The following is a 21691-nucleotide window of genomic DNA, read 5'->3' on the forward strand; positions in this document are numbered from 1 at the left end:
CCGGAAGAGTATAATCTCTCTCCCGTATGGTTTTCCTGAAGAGGCTTGCAGAACTTGGCCAAGGCCCCTAACTCTGGCCTCCCCCTTTTGTCATCTTTTGAAGCTTCGTCCTTACTTTGAAATCAAGTCAGTAAGTCCTTTGAAGACAGTCCGGAAAACAGATCTGTGATTTCGTATATTGTTGAAGAGCCCTGAGCTAGCTGAGGACAGAAGGCCCTTTAGGGAACTCATGGCTAAACAAGTGTGGCCAAAGAACATGGATTATTGGGTTATGACCAACCTGGAGGAAAGGCTCTAGGGGCTGTTGCTGGCTCGCCTTTGACCCAGCCCGGAGCCACACTTGACTTGGACACAGACCTATGGGACCCACAGAGCATGTTTGCAGATCACACCCTGAGAGGCTGGATCGATGAGGCCACAGGAGGATGCAGTGACCTCTGGAGACAAAGCAAATTCTGCCACTTGGTCATACAATTCCAAGGTGGTGGTGGTTGTTTCCCGCAATGGAAGGGACCTCAGATTATCTTGTCCATTTTAGAGATGAGAAAAGTGAAATCCTGGAGAGGGGAAGGACCTTACTTAAGGTCTCCCAGTTCGAAAACCTGTCAGTTCATCTGTTTAGTTGGTTGGGAGCACAATATGTAGCTCAACACTATGTATGTAGGGCTGCCCCCAGAGGGGATCCTGAACGAGACATTCAGGCATCCACCAGAATGTTGTACTCAGCTCTGGATCGCAGCTTGTGAGGGGGAGGCGCCCCCGCCACACACAACCTCCCAGTGGACGGAGGATTGAGGTGGTTTGGGCAATCCTGGACTGTGAGGACGGGGTGCCATTGCCATCTCCTACTGTTTGGAGAATGATGAGGTGTCTGCCTTGCTCGAAGGGGATGGCAGGTACCCAGCGGAGGCCTGCTTCAGCTCAGGGAGAAAACCATCCTGACAACAGGAGCTGTCCAGCATTAAGTCTCCCTGCTCCGGGCAGGGTCCAACAAGCTGGCCCATTGCAGAGTCTGACTTGGAAGCCCCCTCATTCAACCCATTTTGTGGTATAGGGGAAGAATCTCTGAATTTGGAGTCAAGATCAGGGTTCAGATCCTGACTTTGCTACTTAGATGATTGTTTGACTTTGGGTCTTCGTGTCTCAGTTTACAGTGGTAAAAGTCAAGGGTTGGCTTAGGTGATCTTTGGAGAGGTCTTTTACACCTTGAAACACAGGATAGCATGAGCTGATGCCCCTAGAAGAGTGGTCAACCAGGGTCTCCTGGGGGGGAGGGGAAGTCCACCCCCTTCCACTTGGGGATGGCCTTCATTGCTCTGATTGTTCTGATTTGTTTTTACATGAACCAGGAGCTGCCCTGCCAGGGCTCCTGGATCTGCCCTCTAGGGCCAAACAGAACAGTCTAATCCCTCTTCTCATGACAGCCCTTCAAGTACTAAGGCAGCTGCCCCAGCCAGCCTTCTCTTCTCCTCCCCTGTGACTGCTGACACATGGCTTATCCTCCCCAGCCCATCTCCTCCAGCACTCCCTGCTACCCCCCAAGCCCCTGGGACAGGTAGAGGCCTGGCTTCCAGTGCTGCCTGCCTTTCCTTCTTCCCTTTCTCTTTCTCCAAACTTTCTACTCTCCGACCTGTAGACACAGGTCAGAATTCCCATTTGGGACCCTTTCCATTCTCTTTCCTCTTCCTCCCTAGAATGCTTCTGGATCCCCATAGCCTGGCAAGGGTGGGGGAGGCGGGTGCTAATCTGGGCCCCAGCTGGGCGGGGATGCCAGATAGTTCGGTCTTTTCTTGCGATCTGAGTGTGGCAGAAGGACGGCGGGTTACCCAGCTAGGAACAGGGTTCCGTCTTCCTGGGGGGCAGGTTCTAGTGTCCATTTTCAATAGGCCCCCTCGCCAAATTTCAGGGATCCTATTTTTGTATTGAACAAGCCAGACTGCCTCACAGTACAAACCAAACAACGGTGCAAAAACAATTTGGTTCGATGCTCCCTGGCCTGGGGATGAGAGTGCGAGAGCCAGTCAGGAAGCTTTTATTAAGCACCTACTATGGGCCAGGCCCTGGGCGAAGCACTAGAGCTATAGAGAAAGGCAAAGCCCTGCTCTCAAAGAGAGCCAGTGGCTGCCCTGACAATGATTATGTGCCAACGGATACAGACATTGTACAGACAATTGGCCAGGGGAAGGCAGCTGGCACCGAGGCAAACTGAGAAAGGCCTCTGGCAGAAGTGGGGGCTTGTAGCTGGGTGGGAGGCAAGGAGAGGACACACTCTAGGCATGGGGGGCGGTCAGAAGGTGGCCTTGCTGGTTCTGATCTGGGCACCACTAGAGGAGAGCAGGCCCCTTTCGGGTGGATCCGGGATCTCAGGGAACTTGCCCTTGCCAGGTCAGGTGTTAGTTTGTGGAGGGGAGCGGAGGAGCGCTGATCTCTCATGTCCCCCCATCAGCACCATTCCATGTTCCTGCCAGCTGAGCTGGGCTCAGGAAGCCCAAAGGAGTTCCAGGTACAATCTGGTTTAGTGCATTGACCCCCAAGTCCCCATTGCATGCCACAGGATGCTAGGGGGGTGCGGGCACGCACAGCCAGCTGGGGGAGATATGTGCTGAAATATTTTTGGATATCTTGAGCTGGAAATAAAGCCATCTTGTTGATTGCTGAGACAAAGATGGCTCCCGCAGATGCTGTGTAATCCTTTACTACTCGTTGGATGGTTCTTGGGGTTCTGTTGACTTGCAGAGGAGGGAAAGCTCCCATCTCCTGCCCTGGTCTGGACAGTCTGGGGTAATATGCCCAGATCAACCCAGAGGCAGCTGAGTGGCTGAGGGAATAGAGGGCTGGGCTAGTAGCACTGAAGAGCTGCATTCAAATCCTTTCTCTGATAACTAACTTGTGACCTTGGGCTAGTCACTTAAACTTTGCCTCAGTTTCCTCTTCTATGAGATGGAAGTGATAATAGCATTTACCTTCCAGATCTTTTGCCATGCTAAATGAATGAATTTGTGCAAAGTGCTTTGGAAACCTTAATAGAGAAAGCTGAATGATCCTCCTTACTATGGACTTCCTCTTTCAGGAAGGAGTTAAGTCTAGGGGAGGGAGCCAGGCTAGGCAAACTCCTAGCCCAAGCCAACAATGGCTGCTGAAGGAGCTGGATGGGCTGAGGCTGGCTCTGGGAAGAGCTGGAGGTCAGAGATAGAGCTTCTTTATATGTTTGAAAGACCGCCTGTGGAAGTAAGATTAGGCTTGGCCCCAGGGGGCAGGGCCCGGGGCTTGGGGCAGGCAATTAGAAAGGCAGATTTTGACTTCTTTAGTGCTGTCCCAAAGTGGGCTGAACTGCCCGCTGTGGGGGCTGGGAGGAGCACCTCCCCCTCTTTTGTGGTCCTGCTCCGGAGGCCTCCCAGCCGCTCTCCAAGGTCCTTGTCAGGCGTCAGCCTTCACCTGGCACGCTAAGGTTCCTATAATGCTTTGCCATTGTTTTCACTCTCCCTATAGCTTGTGGAAGGGGCAGCTAGCTAGGTAGTACAGTGGATAGAGCAGCAGGGCCTCAAATCAGGAGATCTTGGATTCAAATCTGGTCTCAGACACTTCTAGCTGTGTGGCCCTTGCTCCTCTTCTTTCTTAGAATTGAGGTATACAAAGTACATGGTGGCAGTGGTAGTGGGAGTAATAGTGGTTGTATCAATAGTAATGCTTGTTATTGTTTCATTTTTCAAGTCTGTCTGTTTTCTTGGCAAAGATATTAGAGGCATTTACCATCCTTCTCCGGCTCATTTTCAGGGTTAAGTGACTTACCCAAGGTCACACAGCTAGTAAGTGTTAGGAAAGGCCAGATTTGAACTTGGGAAGATGACTCGGGGTTCAGTTCTCTACTGTACCATCCAGGCTGCCTGTGCCTATTATTCATTCTCATTTTCCAGATAAGGAAACTGAGGCTCAGAGAAGTTAAGATGTGGGTTTCACTAGATGAGCTCTGTGACTCTTGCGCAGTTCTGTGATTTTCAGCTTCACAGCCAGGGTCCATTTAGACTAACCATTGGCAGGGGTCCCAGAGTACCAGGTGAATGGGCCTTGTGCCGAGAGAGGGGTAGTGAGCTCTGGACCTGAAAGCCTTCCAGGCACTATTCACCCAGCTAAGGGCAGTCTCTTGCAGGCAGCCAAGAGGAAAGTTTGGGACAGCCTTGCTGCTCTGGCACCCCTGCGGGGCACCTGTCTCCTAAAGGAGGGATGGCTGGATGGGCAGCTGGCTGGAAATGGAAAGTGACCTATTTCCCTTACTGACAACCCCCCAACTGCTGGGCCTTCCCCTCAAAATTGCCTGGAGTATAGGACCTTGAGGGCAAGATGGCTTTTCACTTTCCACCTTGAATGAGAGCTTGTAGGTGCTTAAATGCCTGTGGGGTGGAGGGACAGAAAGGGAAGGACCTTAGTGGTGACTGCAGGGGCATACCAGGAGGAATCTTGGGTTTGGAAATTAGGTTCAAATCCTAGCTTGGCACCTCTTGTCTCAGTTTCCTGATCTGTAAAATAGGGAGTTGGTCTGCCTAGCCTCCATGGACCCAAGAGCTCTGCCTCTATAAATCCAATTGTCTGCCTTAGTTTCTCTGGCCCTCAGTTTCTTGATCTATAAAATGGGAGTGGGGGTCAGAGTCATGGCTTAAGGAAGCCCCATTCTAGATCTAATAGTACTCAGATCTAGGCCCCTCCTTTGTGATCTAGATGGACAGTGGAGGAGGGGGGAGTGGTGACACTCTGTTCCCGACACCTAACTAGGAAGTAGTTGAGCCCAGGTCTGTGTGATTCCCAAGCCAACATTCTTTCTCCTACCCTGTGCAGCCTCCATCCCGAGGAGGAGGCTGGCCTAGCTGGGGGTGGGGTGGGGGTGGGGGTAAGGAGCTGGTCTTGTCCTGCTCTGAATCCACCAAGCAGGTGCCCCGATTGCCCCTTTTCTATCCGGACAAGTCCTGGCTCTTTTCCCTCCCTTTGCCCGGCTCCCCCCTTCCCCACTCCCCCCCCACCCTGTGACATCGCTCATCATTGCAAGGGCTAATTGCCAGCCCTGATCAGTGAGTGAAGGCGAAGGCAGTTCCCATGGTGACAAAAGAGATGGCAGCTCCAAAGGAAGATGTGATGGGCTGTAATTACTTAGACAGAGATTGATGTGTGAACTCGGGGGGCTTGGAGTAAAGGGGAGAGGGGACCCCTTCCGGGTCCCCACAGGTGGGGTCCAAGACCCCTATGGGGTCTTGGCCTCACTACCAACCTCCCTCCCTTCATTCATTCATTTATTCATTCATTCTGCTTACCTGTGTTTAATGCTGAGTACTTGGAGCACTGCTGGAGGGTATGAGCTTTTTATCAATGACTTGGATCTAGGGATAAATGGGTGGCTGCTTCTTGAATTTGCAAGTGAAACAGACTCTGAAGTGATAGCTAACCTTGGGGAAAAGGGTCTGGATTCTAAAGGTCTTGATGGATGACTTAAAACTCTTACCTTCTGTCTTAATATCACTTCTAAGAGGCAACTGGGGTTAAATGACTTGCCCAGAGTCACACAGCTAGGAAGCATCTGAGGTTGGATTTGAACCCAGGTTCTCTCAACTGCAGACATAGATCTCTATCCACTGTGCTACCTAGCTGCCCCAGAGATTACTTAAAACAAACAAAGTAAAAAAACGACCCTTCTCTCATAGAATCAATAAAGAGTATTGTTTCCAAATCATAACTGTGCTAAGACCTAGGCAGTGGGAGTTAAGTGACTTGGCCAGGGTCACACTGCTAGGACAGAGATTACTTTTAACAAGGGCAGATGTAGATATTCAAAACTTGAATTAAAAATCATTTTTAGATGCTTATCATGTATTAGGCACCATTTTAGAAACTGAGGGTGCAGAGGGAAAAGTAGCATTTCCTGTCCTTGGGTAGGTGCTATTGGGACTGCTTGGAGATGTTTAGTGTCCCTGGTGAGAGAAGGGGGGGCTAGTCTAGCTAGACTGCCCTGCTCAGATCAATCAGGAGCTCACTTGTGGCAGCCCTTTTTAGAAGGTCACCAATAGCCCACAGAGCATCTTCAGAAGTGATGGGGATGGGGAGGGGCCTAGAGACCACCCAGGAATCAGTACCAGACTCTGTGCTAGACGTCTGCCCTCTCTTGGGGGAGGCACCCAGGCAGAGATGTGCAGACAGGCCTAGATTCAAGGTGAAGTTTTCAGGGGGGAGCTGGATCAGGAAGAGCCGCCCCCCTCCCTTACCCTCCCCTCCCCCAGAGGGAAGGCCTTTGGGTAGAGAAGGGGCCCCCAGGCCTGATTGGAGGGGAGCGATTAGCCTTTATGCCCTTGGCTCCCAGGGGCTGCCCTGAGCAGAGGGTGTAATTTGCTGTGAATCAGATCTCAGACACACACAGGACCAGGGACCAGGAGTCCGCAGTCTGGTGGGCTGCCTCTGCCTGGGGATGTAGTTGGTGCCTCCTCCACAGAGCTCTTGGGAGAGTGACTGGACTCCTTCCCATCAGCGCTGAGTGTGAGGAGGGAGGCCTTGCCAGCACCCCGGACCTGGGTGCAAACAGCCCTCTGCAGAGGCAAACACACGAGACTGATCGGTCCAGGGACAGAAGCAGCGGACGCTTCCCAGAGGCTCTGCTCGCTCCCAGGGTTTCAGTTCTGCTCTCTCTGGAATCTCCTCACCTGGAGCCCCTGTTTTCTGGCCTGTGAAGCGGAAGGAAGGTGGGCAGCTGTGACAAGGCCAAAATGAGATGATGGCCAGAAAGGACTCTGCAGAGCAGGCCTGGACTGCTGCTTGTTTCAGGAGCTGAGGCTGGCGGCTCAGACGGAGGCAGGACTTGTGCAGGTCCAATGTCTGAGAGCCTCGGGAAGGGCTGGGGGTGGCGGTGCTGAGTGCTCACTTGTGTCTCATCCCTCTGGGCAAAAGAGGATCGTGGCAGGAGGGCCCAAGGGGATCTCAGGGGCTCCTTATTTGTGCTGGCTTCACACAGCTAGTGAACGCCAGGGGCTAGATTGGAACCTTGGTCCTCTGACCCAAACCAGTGCCCATTCCGAGCAGATTTCAGATGGTCTTGGATAATGGGCACTAAGGAAGCACTGAGGAATGGGCAGGTAGGTTTTAGGAAAAGCAATATAGCCCGGGTGTGTCAGATGGCTCAGTAGGGCCTTGGATAGTTTATTCCAATAATTCAGAGAAGAGCTGATGACTGCTTGAATGAAGGAGATGGCAGGAAAAGGGAAATGGAAGGATAGATTCAAGAGAGAAGCTAGAGGAGCCAGGCTGAGAGATGGGAGGTCCTGGGTTCAAATCAGACCTCAGATACTAACTGGGCAAGTCACTTAACCCTTCTTGTCTAGCCCTTTCTGCTCATCTTCCCAATATTGATTCCAGGATGGAAGGTTAGGGTGTGTGTGTGAGAGAGACAGACAGACAGACAGAGGCAGAGAGATGGGAGCAAGGAAAGAGGGAGATCCAGGGAAGAGAACTCCAAAGACTGCTCTGGTAGCTTGGGATATCCACAGTGCAGAACAGGAGGTGGAAAGGGACAGCTTAGTGGAGGCAAAAGAGAAGCCCTGAGCTCGAGCCCGGCTCTTTCCAAGACCATCAGGAAAAGGAATTGCTCTTTCCCTGCCTGTGGAGCTGGCTCCAGGCTATTCCGTGTCTCATCCAGCCGGAGGGGGCCCCTTTGATGGGGGAGCTCCCACTCCCCTCAGGCCTGATGGGGCCCTGCCTCCCACTTTTGTGGTCATGCCCCTCGCTCGCCCTGAAGACAGTTCTTGGCACTGCTTAGTAAGGAATAGATGCTCATTTTTCATCCACTTCTTTATAGGGAAGGGTGAGAATGTAGGCAGGGATCTCAGACCTAACAAGAACTTCTGGTTTCATCTAGTTCCACTTTCTCATCTTCCAGCTGGGGAAACTGAGGCGATAGGCTTACTCCTGCTTGATAGAAGGATTTGGTCCCAGGGCTGCTGGCTTCCGATCTAGAGCTCTTTCCATTGCAGCATGCTCTCTTTGGGGGCTCAGTGGGCCTGAGGGAGCTGGGTCACACTTGCTCCCTGTTCTCTCATCGGGGATACGCAGAAGTCTGAGTCACTGACCTTGTTCTGGGAGCCTGCTACTGTGGTAGGTAGCTGGCTCCCAGCCCCAAGGCCAGGCTACTTCTGGTGGCCCCCATGGCAGGAGCCTCTCAGGAAAGCCAGGCTTCTGGAGGTGGAGAAGAGTTAGGAGGGTCCAATGGAGGCGTCCATTGTGAGGCACCCAAAGGAAGGGGCCATTGGCACAGCTCTGAAGACAGGTCAGCTGGTCGTCCATGTCTCCTCCAGGTGGGCAAGGGGCCACTTTGGCTGAGAGATGATGATGCAGAGGGACAACTCAGCCAAGCTGAGGTCAGTCCCTGCTGTGCCAGCCCAGTGAGACAGCGGGCGGGTGATGGGTGGCAGAGAACACTTCCCTCAGCCCTTCTCGGCAAACATTGCCTCTTAATCATCCTCCCTCTCCTCTCGGTGACACTTGGAGGTCTCGAAAGCCCTTTGAGTTAGAAAGTGTGAATATTAACCTCAGGGGAAACTGAGGCTTGGAGCAGTGTTGATTGAAGTGATTGGTCCAGGCATGCCATCTGTCTCCCTGTGTCCTCCCTTGTTTCAGAAGCTCACCCGATCCTCCTGGTCTCAGCTCTGTATTTTGGTTTGGCAGTTGAAGCGTCTGGGTGGGCGGCAGGCAGGTGGGCCTCCCAGCTGGAGGACAGGAGGCCGGAGCCTCAGCCCGACACCGACACCGCTGTGAGGGCTGCTCCAGGCGCATGCCCTTCCCCAGAAGGGGCTCCCTGTCAGGAAGTGTCCTCTGCTGGGGGATGTGGGCTTAGTGTGCCAGGCTTTGCCCACCTCCGGGCCCTCAGCCCCTGGTGCTTATGGTTCGGGTACTGGAGCCCAGCTTCAGGGGAATGAGGAGGCAGCCCACAGCGGCCGGCAGGCAGGCAGGCAGGCAGGCAGGCAGGCAGCTCGCTCCTGGGTCCTACCGCGCATCGCTCTTCCGACATGTGGCTTGGCAAGTCCAATTCTAAGCCACTGAGAGCCTGGCTTGAAGGTGCCCTGCCCCCGCTTGGCAGAGCCTGACTGGGATTGGCTCTGGCGCCTTCCCCCAGGGCCCCCCTTCCCCACACCCCCACTGCTGGGGAGGGGAACTGAGTAGAGTGGAGCAGCGCTTCGCTGGGCCTGGCATTCACATCTGCAGTGCCTCTGGGGGAGGGGCAGGGAGTTCCTGATGCCCTTAGAATAACTGGAGAGTCTGGCAGAGGGCTCGGCGGATGCACCAGTGTGTCTGCGGCGGTGGCGGCGGCCGCGGCGGGGAGGGCGGCAAAGGTAGGCAGCTGGAAGGGCTGCGGAGCCGGGAAGGGGCCTGGGAAATTCAAGAAGGGGGAAGGGAAGGGAAATGAGCTCCGACAATGGCCGGAGAGGCAGGAGGGCGCTGGGGGGGATGCGGAAGGCTGGCCCCCTCCCCTTCCTCGCTCCAGACTCCGCCCCCACCGAGCCACCCTGGCAGGGGCATCCACAAAGCTCCTGCGGAGGAGATGTCTGCTCGGCTCATTCCTGTGTTCTGGGCTCTCCTGCAGGTGGAGATAAAGCCGGGCGAAGGGGCCGCCGCCGCTGCTGCTGCTGCTGCCGCTGCTGCCGCCGCCGCTGCCGAGCCGTGGGGACAAGCCACCGCCGTGGCAGTCAAGGTACTTTGGCGCCGGAGGTCACAGAGCTCCCGGGGGTGGCCGGGTTTCAGGTGGGAGCCAGCCTGGCTTGGTGTGTTTGTGTGTTTCCAGGCTGGTACCCCTCCCCCCAGGCGCCGTGGGTTTTCACCCAATCAGCAGAAATCCCCAGAGGGGGGAGGGGGGAAAGGGAGGCGGGGAGGAGAGCCGGCTCCCCAGGGAGCCCGGAGGAGGAGGCATGATATCATTGCTCATGCTGCGGTCACCATGGTGACGGCTGTCATGCCGGGCAGTAGGAGGGATGACGGGCTTCGGGTGGAGCCGTGACGTCATGCCAGGGCGTGCGTGGTGCGGCTGCCACCTCCACCTCTGGGGCTTGGGGCTGTGGGCACCGTGTGGGGCGAGGGAGGCTTGGCAGTGGGACCACAGGGACTTTCCCACCCGGGAGGCGGCGGGGGAAGGGGAGAGGCGAATGGCCTTGTGGCTGGGGGGGCCCTGCTCCCCTGGACTCCCCTCCCCAGGTCCACTCTGAGGCTGAGCTCCCGCCGGCTCCCAGGGTCCGAGGAGGTGGGTGCAGAGCTCTGCCCAGTCTTGGAGTGCCGGAGGGGACGGTTTTGACTTGCGCGCCTGCTTGTGGGGACTCTGGAACCTGCCAAATGGGGATTCCCGTTAGGAGCCCAGGGGGAGAGCCTCGTCTGGCCCGGCCCCTTCTTTTGCACCCCGGAAGGCTAAGGACTGGTCTAAGGTCACATAGAAACTGAGAAAGTTGACTCCAAATCAGTTCTGGCTCTCCTGCCATGTGTAGAAAGCTTTGAAGGCGCTGGAGCTGCTACCCACAGCCTGCCCTGCCCTGGCGGGTTAGACTGAGCTGCTGATGGGCCGGGCCGTCGGGCCACCTCTGGCTGGTCCTTGACAGCAGGGACGGCCTCCCTTTCTGACTTGCGGAGTTCCGCGTGTGGCGAGCACTCGAGCTTTAAAAAACTCATTCCTTGATTCGTTGACCTGCTGCCTCGGGGACCCCCAGCTCCGTGCCGCCGCCGCCACCCCGTGGTGTTCTCTGCTCACCCGTGCCGGGGGGGGGGGGGGAAGGGGGGCAGCCTTGTCCCTGCCTGGGTGGCCGGCCTGCCTTGTCCCACCACACATTGGGAGTGAGTGGAGGGGAAGGCAGTAAGGAAGGACACCATCCCTACATTTCCTCCTTGAGGAGCCCAGTGCTACAGGCTCCCCTTTTTGACTCACAGCCTCAGCCCCTTTGGGTGCTTCCAGAGCCTCCTGGGAGCAAGTCCTGGTCAAAGAGTAGGAGGAGCCAGGCAGCAGCCTCCCACTGAGGTCCTTCGCTGAGCAAGACAATACTCAGCATTGGTTCCAAGGCAGAAGAGCAGGAAGGGCTAGGCAATGGGGGTGAAGTGACTTGCCCAGGGTCACACAGCTAGCTGCCCCTGAGCGAAGCTTTTAGTAGGGTTGAGAGTCGAGGATGTGGCTAGTGCTGAGAGAGGAGGAAAGGCCGGGAGCTGGGAAGCAGCAGAGGAATGTTGGTAATCTGGGAAGTTGCCTGGTGAGAAAGGGAGGCAGGGTTGTGGGTCACAGCTGGCCTTGCTTATGTGTTGGGGCCGCACGTGTGTTACCTTCTCCAGAGCGCAATTCCCTCCCTCGTAAACACCTTGATGAAGGACGTTGACACCCTGGAGCGAAGGCAGACAAGGCAACCGGGATGGGCAGGAGTGCTGTGGGACAGCCGGGCAGGGAGATCCTTCAGGCAGAAGCAGACCCCATTGTTGGGGTGTCGCCGAAGGCAGCTTCAGGGAAAGAACCTCCCAGCGACTCCGGCTGTCCCAAGATGGCGGCCTCGGGAGCCCCTGCGCCCTGGCCATGAGGCATGCAGCCTCCCTTTTAAGAGATGGGGTGGTGGGAGGTCCAGGTTGGATCAGCTGGCCTTTGTTTGTCCTTCTGCCCCGGGGACTCCTGCTTAACACCCAGAGGCCCCAACACATGCCCCCCGTAGAGCCCTGAGACTTCAGCCGGCCTTTGACCACAGAGAAAGGAAAGCGTTTGACGGGGAGGCTCTTCTCCCACCAAGCATGCCTCGTCCACTTGTAGCAGCTGCCTCGAGCCCTCCACAGCACAGCTTCCTTTCCCAGGAGAGTAGAGCAGCCAGCAAAGAGCCCCGGACTGAGGAGGCCGGCATCCATCCCCACTGCTGCTACCCTCCTTAGTCTGTGACCTTGAGCGTATCATTTGCCTTTCCAGAGCCTGTATTTCCTCCTCTGTAAATTGAGTGGGTTGGATGACACAGGCTCTCAGCTTGGGTGGGGGTGGGGGTGAGGGAGAGACAGAGACAGAGAGACACAGAAAGAGAGACAGAGAGAGAGAGAGAGAGAAAGGAAGAGACAGAGAAAGGGAAAGACAGAGAGAGACAGACAGAGAAACAGAGAGAGAGAGGGAGAGACAGACAGAGAGAGAAACAGAGAGACAGAGACAGAGAGAGAGACAGGCAGAGAGAAAGAGAGAGGCAGAGAAACAGAGAGAGAGAGGGAGAGACAGAGAGACACACACACATACAGAGACAGAGACAGAGAGAGAGACAGACAGAGAAACAGAGAGAGAGAGAAAGAGACAGATGGGGGAGACAAAGAGACATAGAGAGAGAGAGAAAGGGAGAGATTGGGGGGGAGACACAGAGAAAGGGAGAGACAGAGAGAGAGAGAGAGGGAGAGAGAAAGGGAGAGACAGAGAGAGACAGACAGACAGACAGAAACAGAGAGACACCCAGAGAGACAGACAGAGACAGAGAGACAGACAGAGAAACAGAAAGACAGAGAGAGAGGGAGAGACAGAGATGGGGGAGACAAAGAGACATAGAGAGAGAGAAAGGGAGAGATTGGGGGGGAGACACAGAGAAAGGGAGAGACAGAGAGAGAGAGAGAGGGAGAGAGAAAGGGAGAGACAGAGAGAGACAGACAGACAGACAGAAACAGAGAGACACCCAGAGAGACAGACAGAGACAGAGAGACAGACAGAGAAACAGAAAGACAGAGAGAGAGGGAGAGACAGAGAAAAACAGAGACAGAGAGAGAGACAGAGGCAGAGAGAGAGAGGGAGAGACAGAGATCTTCCTTTTACACTTACCTGGGAAAGGAAGGAATGTGGGACATCGGAATCTGCTGGTGGTAACTGAGGACATGCAGGTGCCGGCATTCTCTTCCACAGAGGGGAGAGGGAAACAATAGGCAAAGCAGGCATGTGCTCAGGTCAGGCTGCCCCATTACCTGGTGCTGTTCCACCAATGGGCCGGGTTATCCGGCAAGTCCTGAGCTGCCTGCTGGGGCACAGCTCCATGTTCTGTGGCTGTGATCGTGGTCCCAGCTCCGTGTAGGACTGGGCTGACAGCTCTCAGGTTCTCCAGCTGAACCTCTGCCACCTTAGCAAACACGTTTCAAGGAGACGTCACTTCAGTCTTTGGATGCGTTGGTGCCCCCATGCCTAGCTTGCAGGGGATGCCTGTGGAATCATTGATCCCCCAATCACAGTCACTGGGTGATGGCATGTGGGCCATCTGCTGCTCCCTGCTCAGGACAGATTGGGTGGAATTCCTGGTTCCCAATATGGCGGGGTCCCGGGCAAGATCGGAGAGCCTCTGCCTGCCTGGTTAGCTGTGTCCGTCTCTGCTGCCTCTTGGGAACATGCCAGAGTCCATTGAAATCTCATTCGTTCCCGGGAGGTGATTGTCCTTGTCCTCCTGGCACTGCCAGGGCCTGGGGGTGGGGCACTGCCCCCGTGGGAGAGCCCCAAGCGGTTACATGGTGCTCCCCATGTGTGTCGCCTTCCACGCTGACCCTAGATTGGCTGAGGGCCGCCTGAGGCCGTTTTGGGACGTTGCCCGGGATTCCTGCCCTGGCCGCCTCTCCCCTCCCCATGTCCCTCCTGCCGCTCTCTGCTCCCCCCCACCCCCAGCAGTGTCTTCTTGCCTGCCTCCTTCCCTCTGACTTGGCAGCCGGCATCCATGTCTGTGATTCCAGCTCGACCAGGCTGCACGTGGCGGGAGGTTTACAAACAGTGCTGAGGCAGCGAGCAGCAGGGGGAGTGAGTCATCTCTCCCTCCCCCTCCCCTTCTCCTCCCCTCAGCTCTTGGGGAGAGGGAGGGAGGGGGGAGGGCATAGCCGGGTCATGAAAGAGGAGCCGGAGAGTCAGCGCGGGGAGGCGGGTGGCCATCGTGGTCAGGACAGCCTTGGACAGGCGACTTCCCAGCGGCCGCTCCGTCCTCTGGACCCAGCTCAGGGCAGAAAGGGAGAGACGCCGCCCGTCCTACCGGCCTCTGCGTCTCCAGCCCGGGGGGTGGCTTCCTCCGGGCAGAGAGATTCCCGGACGCTTGCTTGGAGCCGCTGTGGGCACGGGCTGATCCAGAGGCTGGGCAGGAGCGCGCTGGGCTCCTCCGGGCTCTTCCTCGGGGTCTCTGCTGCTGGGCTAGGGCAGTCCCTTCCCATCTCTTGGCCCAGGCTCTGGGGGAGGGGAGGGGGAGCCGGGCCTCTGCTCACCTCCTCCCAGCACTCCCCAGGGGACCCGTCGGAGCTGGAGCTACCCGTGTGCTCTTCTCCGGTGTGTTGGTTTGCACCAGGGTCAGAGCTGGCCACAGACCCGTCCTGGGGGCTGCACGTGACTATTATCTGGCTCTGATCGCTGTTTTGCTGAACATTCCCCGGTTCTATTGATTTTAGGCCCTCGCCTTCCCTCTTAGAAGCAGTGCAGTCTATTGGCTTCAAGGCAGAAGAGTGGTCAGGGCTGGGCCACGGGGGTCACCCCGCTGGGAAGTGTTTGAACCCGTTCAGGCCGGGCTCAGGAAGAATGGAAGTCAGGAACCCCGAGGTCCGTATCCTTCCTTTTAAACCCTCACCCGCCATCTTGGAATTGATACTGAGGATTGGTTCCAAGGCAGAAGAGTGTAAGAGCTAGGCAATGGGGGTTAAAAGTCTGGCCTACTCAGCCACTCCCTAGCTGTGTGACCCTGGGCAAGTCACTTGACCCCCATTGCCTAGCCCTTACCACTCTTCTGCCTTGGAGCTAATACACAGGATTGACTCCAAGACAGAAGGGAAGGGTTTAAATTAAAAAAAAAAAAAGTCTGGCCTAGAAGCAATAAGGCTGGATTTGAACCCAGGACCTCCCCTCTCCAGGCCTGCCCTTTGCTAGTTTGTGTCAGTCACCTGCTCTCTCTCAGCCTCAGTGTCCTCATCTGTAAACGAGGGATGAGAACTCCGCTTCACCAGGCTGCCGGGAGGCTCAAAGGAGACTGTGCAAAGCAGGTGACAAACTGGAGTCACTACCTAAAGGCTCGTTAGGACTGAACAAGGGAGAGGGTGAGTGTGCTTCCGTTGACTGGCCTGAGAGCCGTGTTTGTTGCACGAGGTGCCTTTGAAGCAAATCCTCCGGGCAGGGGCTCAGGGAGGACCTGGTGACTCACGGCAGCGCCTCCATCCATTCCTGGGCCCGCCGGGCCACGCTGCTTTTCCCAGACCTGCTTATTAGCTAGCGAGCAAGCCAGACAGACCAGCACTAATTCCACCTCCTGGACTGATCTCTCAGGGTCCCGCCTCGGGGGCAGGGGAGCAGGGTCTGGCTGAGGGACCGGGAAAGAGGGGACCCAGAGCTGAACAGGGAATAGGCAGCTATCCTGGAATTGGGAGCTCCTTCCCTGGAGTCCTCCGCAGCTCAGCGATGGGGTGTAGCAGAGAGCTCCTGCTGTCCAGCGGGCGTCTCCCCCATTGGAGGGCCGCCTGGCCAAGCATGTCCACTAGAATATTGCCCAGAAATCAACATCCAGCCTGCCTTTGAAGGCCTCCAGTGAACAGGAACTAATTCGGCCCAATTAAGGCAGCCCATTCGGTTGGAGATAGAGCTAATTGTTGGCCCCCTTTAAGCTGGAATCCCTCTGGGGGGTTGTTCCAGGTCATCTTCCTGGACTTACAAGCACCATCATGATCTCCCCCCAACTGCCAAACCCTCCACGCTCCAGGCTAAACATTTGTGGCCTTTGCAGCTAATCCGCCCGTGGGCTGCCATTCCCTTCTGGCCGCCATCTTGGGTTCAGCCATTACAGCTGACGTTCCCAGAACCGAACAGGGGGTCGTAGAGGTGTTCTGACCCGGGACAAATGGGCTACTTGCACTCCTGTCCCGGAGCCTGCCAGGCATCGAGCCCCCATCTTCACACAAGGCCACGTTAGCCACTTCTCCCTTTGTTCGTCTTGCTCACATTTCATCTTCTCATCTGGGCTCCTCCATCAGTGCTGAAGCAGTAAATGGGACGCCAGGCAATGGTAGCCTTCTGCTTGTTGACCCCCAGCCCCAGCCATTGCCAGTGCCCAGCATGTGCCAGGCTCTTTGAATGTATTGGACTAAGGAGACTCTGGGGGCCGCCGTGCCTGCTGTCCCTGGACGTGTCTCCTTCCAAGCCCTCCAACTCTCTGATCTGGCCTTGGCCTCTTGGAGGCCCTGGAGAAGTGTTGGTGGGCCTTGAGAGATTCCTTCACTCGGAAGCAGATGGAGGGATTCCAGCCTCCTGCCATCCCTCTCTCCCGTTTCTCCTTGAATGGTTTTTACAAGAGGCGGAGACTTGACCAAGATCCAGCTGGAGAGGGGTCTTCCGTGCCTTCCCAGCAGGCACAGCCTCCTCCTGCCCCTTCCTCCATGCCAGGCTGCTGGCGAGCCGTGCTTTTGCCCAGTGGCAGAGTCGAAGTCGACCAGGGGAGGGAGAGCGTTTCTGTGTGCCCCGGCCTCCAGCAGGGGCCTGACTCCTCGGAGTTCCCTGCGGATGCATGCTGGCGGCCACACGGACCCCTTATCTTTATTCTTATTGTGCACGTGCTGTCGTCCCTGAGGATGGGCAGCCGCCGCTTCCTTGTCCTTGGATCCCCAGGTCTAGCCGCTGCCACCACAGAGAAGGCGCGGAGAAAATGCTTACTGCTTGGTCGCATTCAGATACCAAACTTTGTTCCGCCATTCTCAGGCCCTTCATTGGAAAGCTGCACATCCCAGAGCTAGGAAGGGACTTTGTCCAAATCACCAGTTAGGAGCAGTGCCAGGATTAGAACTCAGATCTGGTGGGAGGAGATCAGACATGGATGGATGGATGCACAGACAGACAGCACTTGCCTTGTGTCAAGAATTGCCCTAAGCACTGAGGGTTCAAGCACCACAGAAAGACAGTCCCTGCCTTGTTAGAATGGGAGAAGTCAATGCTTGAAGGCAGGCGGTACCTGTGTGCTTCTGTGGTTGAGAGCTGGTTTTCTGGAAGTGAGACCGAGGCTTGGTTGGGAGCAAGATAAGGATGAAAGGCAGCCTGGGGGAGTCAAGGGGAGTTCCTGCCCCCCAACAAAGCTCATCTGGCCTGTGTTCTTCTCACTTGAATGTCTTTCCGTGTTGAGGACAGTTGGGAGAAACAGCATGAGCTGGATATTGAGTGATGGAGGGAGAAGCGGTAGAAGAGACCACAGGATGCTCTCCAATGGGAGAGTAGAAGGATGGTGGTGCCACTGAGAGAAATGGGCTGGCTGGAAGGGCAAGTTTATGAGGTCAGCTTTGGACTTGGCAGTTGTAAGGTGACTTGAGGACATTCATGGGAGCTCCGTGCCAGCAGGGATTGGTCCTCCCTTGTAGGTGGAACTCCACTGCCTGGCACATAGTGGGTGTTTAATAAATACTTGTTAGGATTTAGAGCTGGAAGGGTCCTCAGATTTACTCACTTCATACATAAGGAAACTGAGGCCCAGAGGGGAAGGGACTTACCCAAGGTCATCCAGTCAGTGAAGCCTGGAAGCTGGCCAGGCCTTTGGATTCCAATTTGTTCTCCTTGGTAACTTTGTCCGAGGGGTGACCGTGTAGTTGAGGTCAGGGTCCAGGAGCCGGAGTGTGTCTGCTTCATTCTCAGCAGGAGGACTGGATTCCCTTCTGGGCATGATGTTTCTGAAAGGATGCACACAGGGCTGCTAGAAAGCCTGGCAGAGGACAATAGGTTAAGGGAGATGGGGGCTCCGAGGCTTGCTTAGGAAAAGGTTCCCCGATTCCTTCTAGGGCAATACATAGAGGAAATATTCATGTGAGGGGCTGGGAGTCAGGACCTTCTGCGTTCAGCTCCCCACTAAAGCTTTAGGGTTGAATGACTCCAGCTAAGTCCCTCCATGTCTGGGCTCTAAAGTGAGAAGCCAGGGGCACCCTGCTAAAAGGCCTCCTAGCACTGTGTTGGGTTATCCCAGAATCATTCCTTTTGGTGTGGAAAGGACCACAGAGGCCATTCTGGCACCCCCATTTTACAAGTAGAAAGACTGAGGCACGCAGCAGAGAAGTGACTTACCCAAAGTTACTATGGCAGGATCTGAAGCCATATCTTCTTGACTCCAAGCCCAGGGCCCTAACCACTGAGCTATTCTCATTTTCTGGTATCTATTATTTAGATAAGAGGGTCTTGACCTTTTCTGTGTCTGAGACCTTGGGGCAATCTGGTGAAGCTTCTAGATGCCTTCTCAGAAGAGTACGTTCAAATGCTACATCCTCCCCCAACAAAGGAAACACTGATGGCAATCCAGTTGTCAAGATTTTCTTCTGAGAAAACAGGTTTCTGAACCCTTGGTTCAGCACCCTTGATTCTAACGATCTACCATCCCTTCGTCCCCTGAGCCTGTAGTCTTTTGGAGGATAAAGCACAAAGATGACCATAACCCACCTAATTGTAATGATTGAATCTTTCCAAAGGACTGAACACATTTTTTATTAGTTCCTTACAGCAACCTTGGCAGGTAGTTGCTATTGTTATTTTCAATTTACAGATAAGGAAACTGAGGCATAGACAGTGTAAATAACTCACTTTGGGCACAGCTAATGTGACCAAGAGCAGGATTTGAACTGGGGTCTTTCCAACTCCAAGCACAGTACTCCATCTGCTTGGGTTCTTTGCTTCGGTTTGTTGCTGAGGGCTGAGATGTTTAGCAACATGGGTGACCAGGCAAGAAGACAGAGTTGTTTTTTTGCTTGTGCTTCAGGTCCAGCAGGCTCTGCAAATGGGATATGTGACTGCTTTGGAGAAGGGGCAGAGAGGCAGGCATCCAGTCCTCACCCGCCCCCCACCCCCAGGCCCAATACAGACGTGCTCTTCAGAGGAGCTCGTTTAGGCGGGTGTGTTTCAGTGGCACAAATGCCCGCCCTGGAGGCCTGGGAAACAGTTTTCCCACGTGGTTCCTGGCCAAAACTTTGTCTCTCCCCCGTGACCATCTTCTGGGGTTTTTGCATTGAGCTGCGCTCGGCTCTGAATGCCATGGATGCTGTCACGGAGCCCAGACTCGGAGCTTTCCAGCTTGGGCAGGACCTCTCGCAGCATCTGTTCCCTGGCATAGCCTTGGAGGTTATGTCATGACAAGAAAAGGGGGGCCCGGAGGACTGGAGGTGGAGAACCCCCACGCTGGGGATTTCAGGACTTCCCTGCCCTTCTCCTCTCAGCCCAGGGAGAATTGAAAAAGGAGCCGCTCCAGACCTTTGGGAGGCAGAGGGAACAGGAGGGGGAAGCCGCCTTCTCTGCAAAGTCTTTGGATTGGGGCTTCCCCTCCTGGGGAGGGGAGAAGCTTGGGCCTGGGCTCCACCGAGCGAGCAGATGGAGCCTAGGTGGGGTGAGCACAGTGGGTTCCGTTAGTTCCCAGTCCCTGCCTCACCTGGCGCCTCCGCTCTTCCAGGCGCCCGCCCTGCTTCCATCTCACTCGAGAACGGATTTTTCCCCCACCTCCCTGCTGAGCTCATCGCTGAAGGAAGGGAAGTGGGGGGACGGGGAGCCAGATCTGTTCCTGGTGGGGACGTTGGACCCCGGCCAGAAGAGTGACGAGAGCCGAGTCTTGTCTGGCTCCTCTGCCCACTCTCCTTCCTGGCTCCCCCATGTGATCTTTCTCCCTGTGGGAGCCGGAGCCAGCTGAGAGGGTGCCCCCAGCACTCGGCTAGACAGACAGATGGAAGGAGCTCGTCTCACATAATGATGTGCTTTGTTGTCCTGCAACCAAAGCTCAGGCCTGGGCCTTGAAGAGGAGCGCCGAGGGAGGCTGGGCAGCCTGACCCGGGGCCTCCCCCCCTCCTTGTCACCCCACTGTGAGCTCTGACTCAGACGGCAGCCTGGACTCACCCAAGGCCCCCACCCAGGAGTCCGCCCACTAAGAGGCTTCTGTAATGCCTCCAGAAGGCACCACAGGGAACCTGAAACCAGCCCCGTATCTCCAGTCACACCCAGCTGGATCCCTGGAGGTGCAGCTCTTTCCGGCCCGGTCCCGGGTTCTGGAGAGCGAGCCAGGCAGGCAGGCAGGCAGGCAGGCAGGCAGGGGCAGCTCAGCTCAGGGCATGTTCTGGAGGTGCATCAGGCAAGGCGGGGGAAGGGGGGAGTAGATCTTTGCCTAATCTTCGGCTTCCTTTGTACCATGAAGTATTTTCTGCCTTGAAAGACATTCTGACAGTGGAGGAGCCTGTCAGAGGCAGGCCTTGACCCGACCCGGTTCTGAGCCCCTGCTGGAAGGGGATCTGGCCCTGGAGCCCGTCTTGCTCTTCCTCCTGCCATCTAGACCTCTCTGCCCTTGTCCAAGGTGCTGGCCCACCCTGCCCTCATGGGAGGCAAACTTGAGGCTTCTGGGCAGGTGTGGCGGTGAGCCGGGCTGGCATAGGGGCTTTCCTCCCCAGGATGCTGCTGAGGAGCGACCTCAGGGCTCCACTTTGGCCCCCAGGCTCCTCTTCAGGCTAAAGCGGGAGCTCTGGCAGGGCAGGGGCAGGCCCTGCACCCCACCTTCCTGTCCCAATCCGTGATGGCACCAAGCCTGGGTCCCGCCTGAGGGAGCTGATGGAACAGATTACGGAGGAGGGGCTCAGTCCCGCTGTGGGGGAGAGTCTCCAGCGCTGACCCCTCCCCTCTCGAGCTCACACTTCCCTAGGTCTGCCGGTCATGGACTGCTGCCCTCTGGGGCCATCTGACTTTCTGCTTTCCTCTTCTTGTTCCAAGGGAGCCCCGGCAGGGTGGGCTGGGGAGGTCTGCCAGGAGCCCCGCAGTCTCTTTTCCCAGCGCTGATGATTTCCCTTGGATCATGCCTAGATCTCGTTTGTCCAGTTGTTTACACGCTCTCCCTGCTTATACCGACGGCCTGGACAGTGGGCAGCAGCTACTGTGGGCCTCCCTTTCATCCTCAGCGCGCAGCACAGTGCCTGGCACATAGTAGGTGCTTACTGAGTGTTCATTGACTGACTTCCCCATTGAGAAAAGCAACAATCAAACCCATTATAAGCACAAATAGGTGAACAAAACAAATTCCTTCATTAAAGATGACCAGAGATGTCTGCTGTCTGGATCTAAGGCAGCTCGGTGGTGCTGTGGAGAGAGCGGAGGGCTGCTTGTTTTTTTCTTGGGTTCAAAGCTGGCCTTTTAATAGCTCTGAGACCCTGGGCAAGTCACTTTACCTTGTTGGCCTCGGTTCCTCATCTATAAAATGGAGAAGGAAATGGCAAAGCGCTCCAGTGTCTCTGCCAAGAAAACCCTGAAATGGGGTCACAGTGAGTCAGACATGGCTGAACTGACTGCACACAGTCGCATACTTAGATTCTCTAGAAAGGTCAGCTGGCCCCATGGTCAGAGGGGCCACAGAGTGAGCTGACAAGATGCCGGAGGGAGGGGTGCTCCCGTTAGGGCAATCCAGGAAGGCATCCCGGGTGCCTGGAGGAAGCTGGAGGGGAGTTTATGTGATGTTGTGAATGCCTAGATGGGGGAGGTGCCGGTGGCCTCTGCTGGCCAGGATGGCCTGCTTTGGGGGTCGTGAGTCCCTTCAGGTGATCTTGCCCTGGTGTGCTGCTCCCTCCCTGCTCTGGCCTTGCACCAGCTCTGAACTCCTCTAAGGAGCACGGCTGAGCTGGCGAGCCAGAGCCCTCTGATGCCCCTTCTTCCCTCCAGGTGTGTTCTCAGCTGGGCCGTCCGGGCAAGGCTTCGTGCTGGGCGTCACTT

At 55.9% G+C, this 21691-nt stretch overlaps 1 protein-coding gene across 5 annotated transcripts in view; it reads left to right on the top strand.

The window, feature by feature from the left end:
* The window catches only part of TET3 (tet methylcytosine dioxygenase 3), a 109357-nt gene that overhangs the window by 15091 nt on the left and 72575 nt on the right, over positions 1-21691 (top strand). For 2 of the 5 annotated variants that reach the window (XM_056814682.1, XM_056814684.1), the window contains exon 3: positions 9608-9715. The exons of 1 other annotated variant lie outside the window; for it this stretch is intronic. In XM_056814682.1, the coding sequence (XP_056670660.1) occupies positions 9608-9715 (108 nt within the window). Of the gene's footprint in view, positions 1-9172; positions 9357-9607; positions 9716-21691 lie in introns of those variants that run through there. 2 more of the 5 variants (XM_056814691.1, XM_056814696.1) reach the window with 2 other exon arrangements.

This window comes from Monodelphis domestica, chromosome 1 (genome assembly GCF_027887165.1).
Source record: "Monodelphis domestica isolate mMonDom1 chromosome 1, mMonDom1.pri, whole genome shotgun sequence".
Taxonomy (NCBI): Eukaryota; Metazoa; Chordata; class Mammalia; order Didelphimorphia; family Didelphidae; genus Monodelphis; species Monodelphis domestica.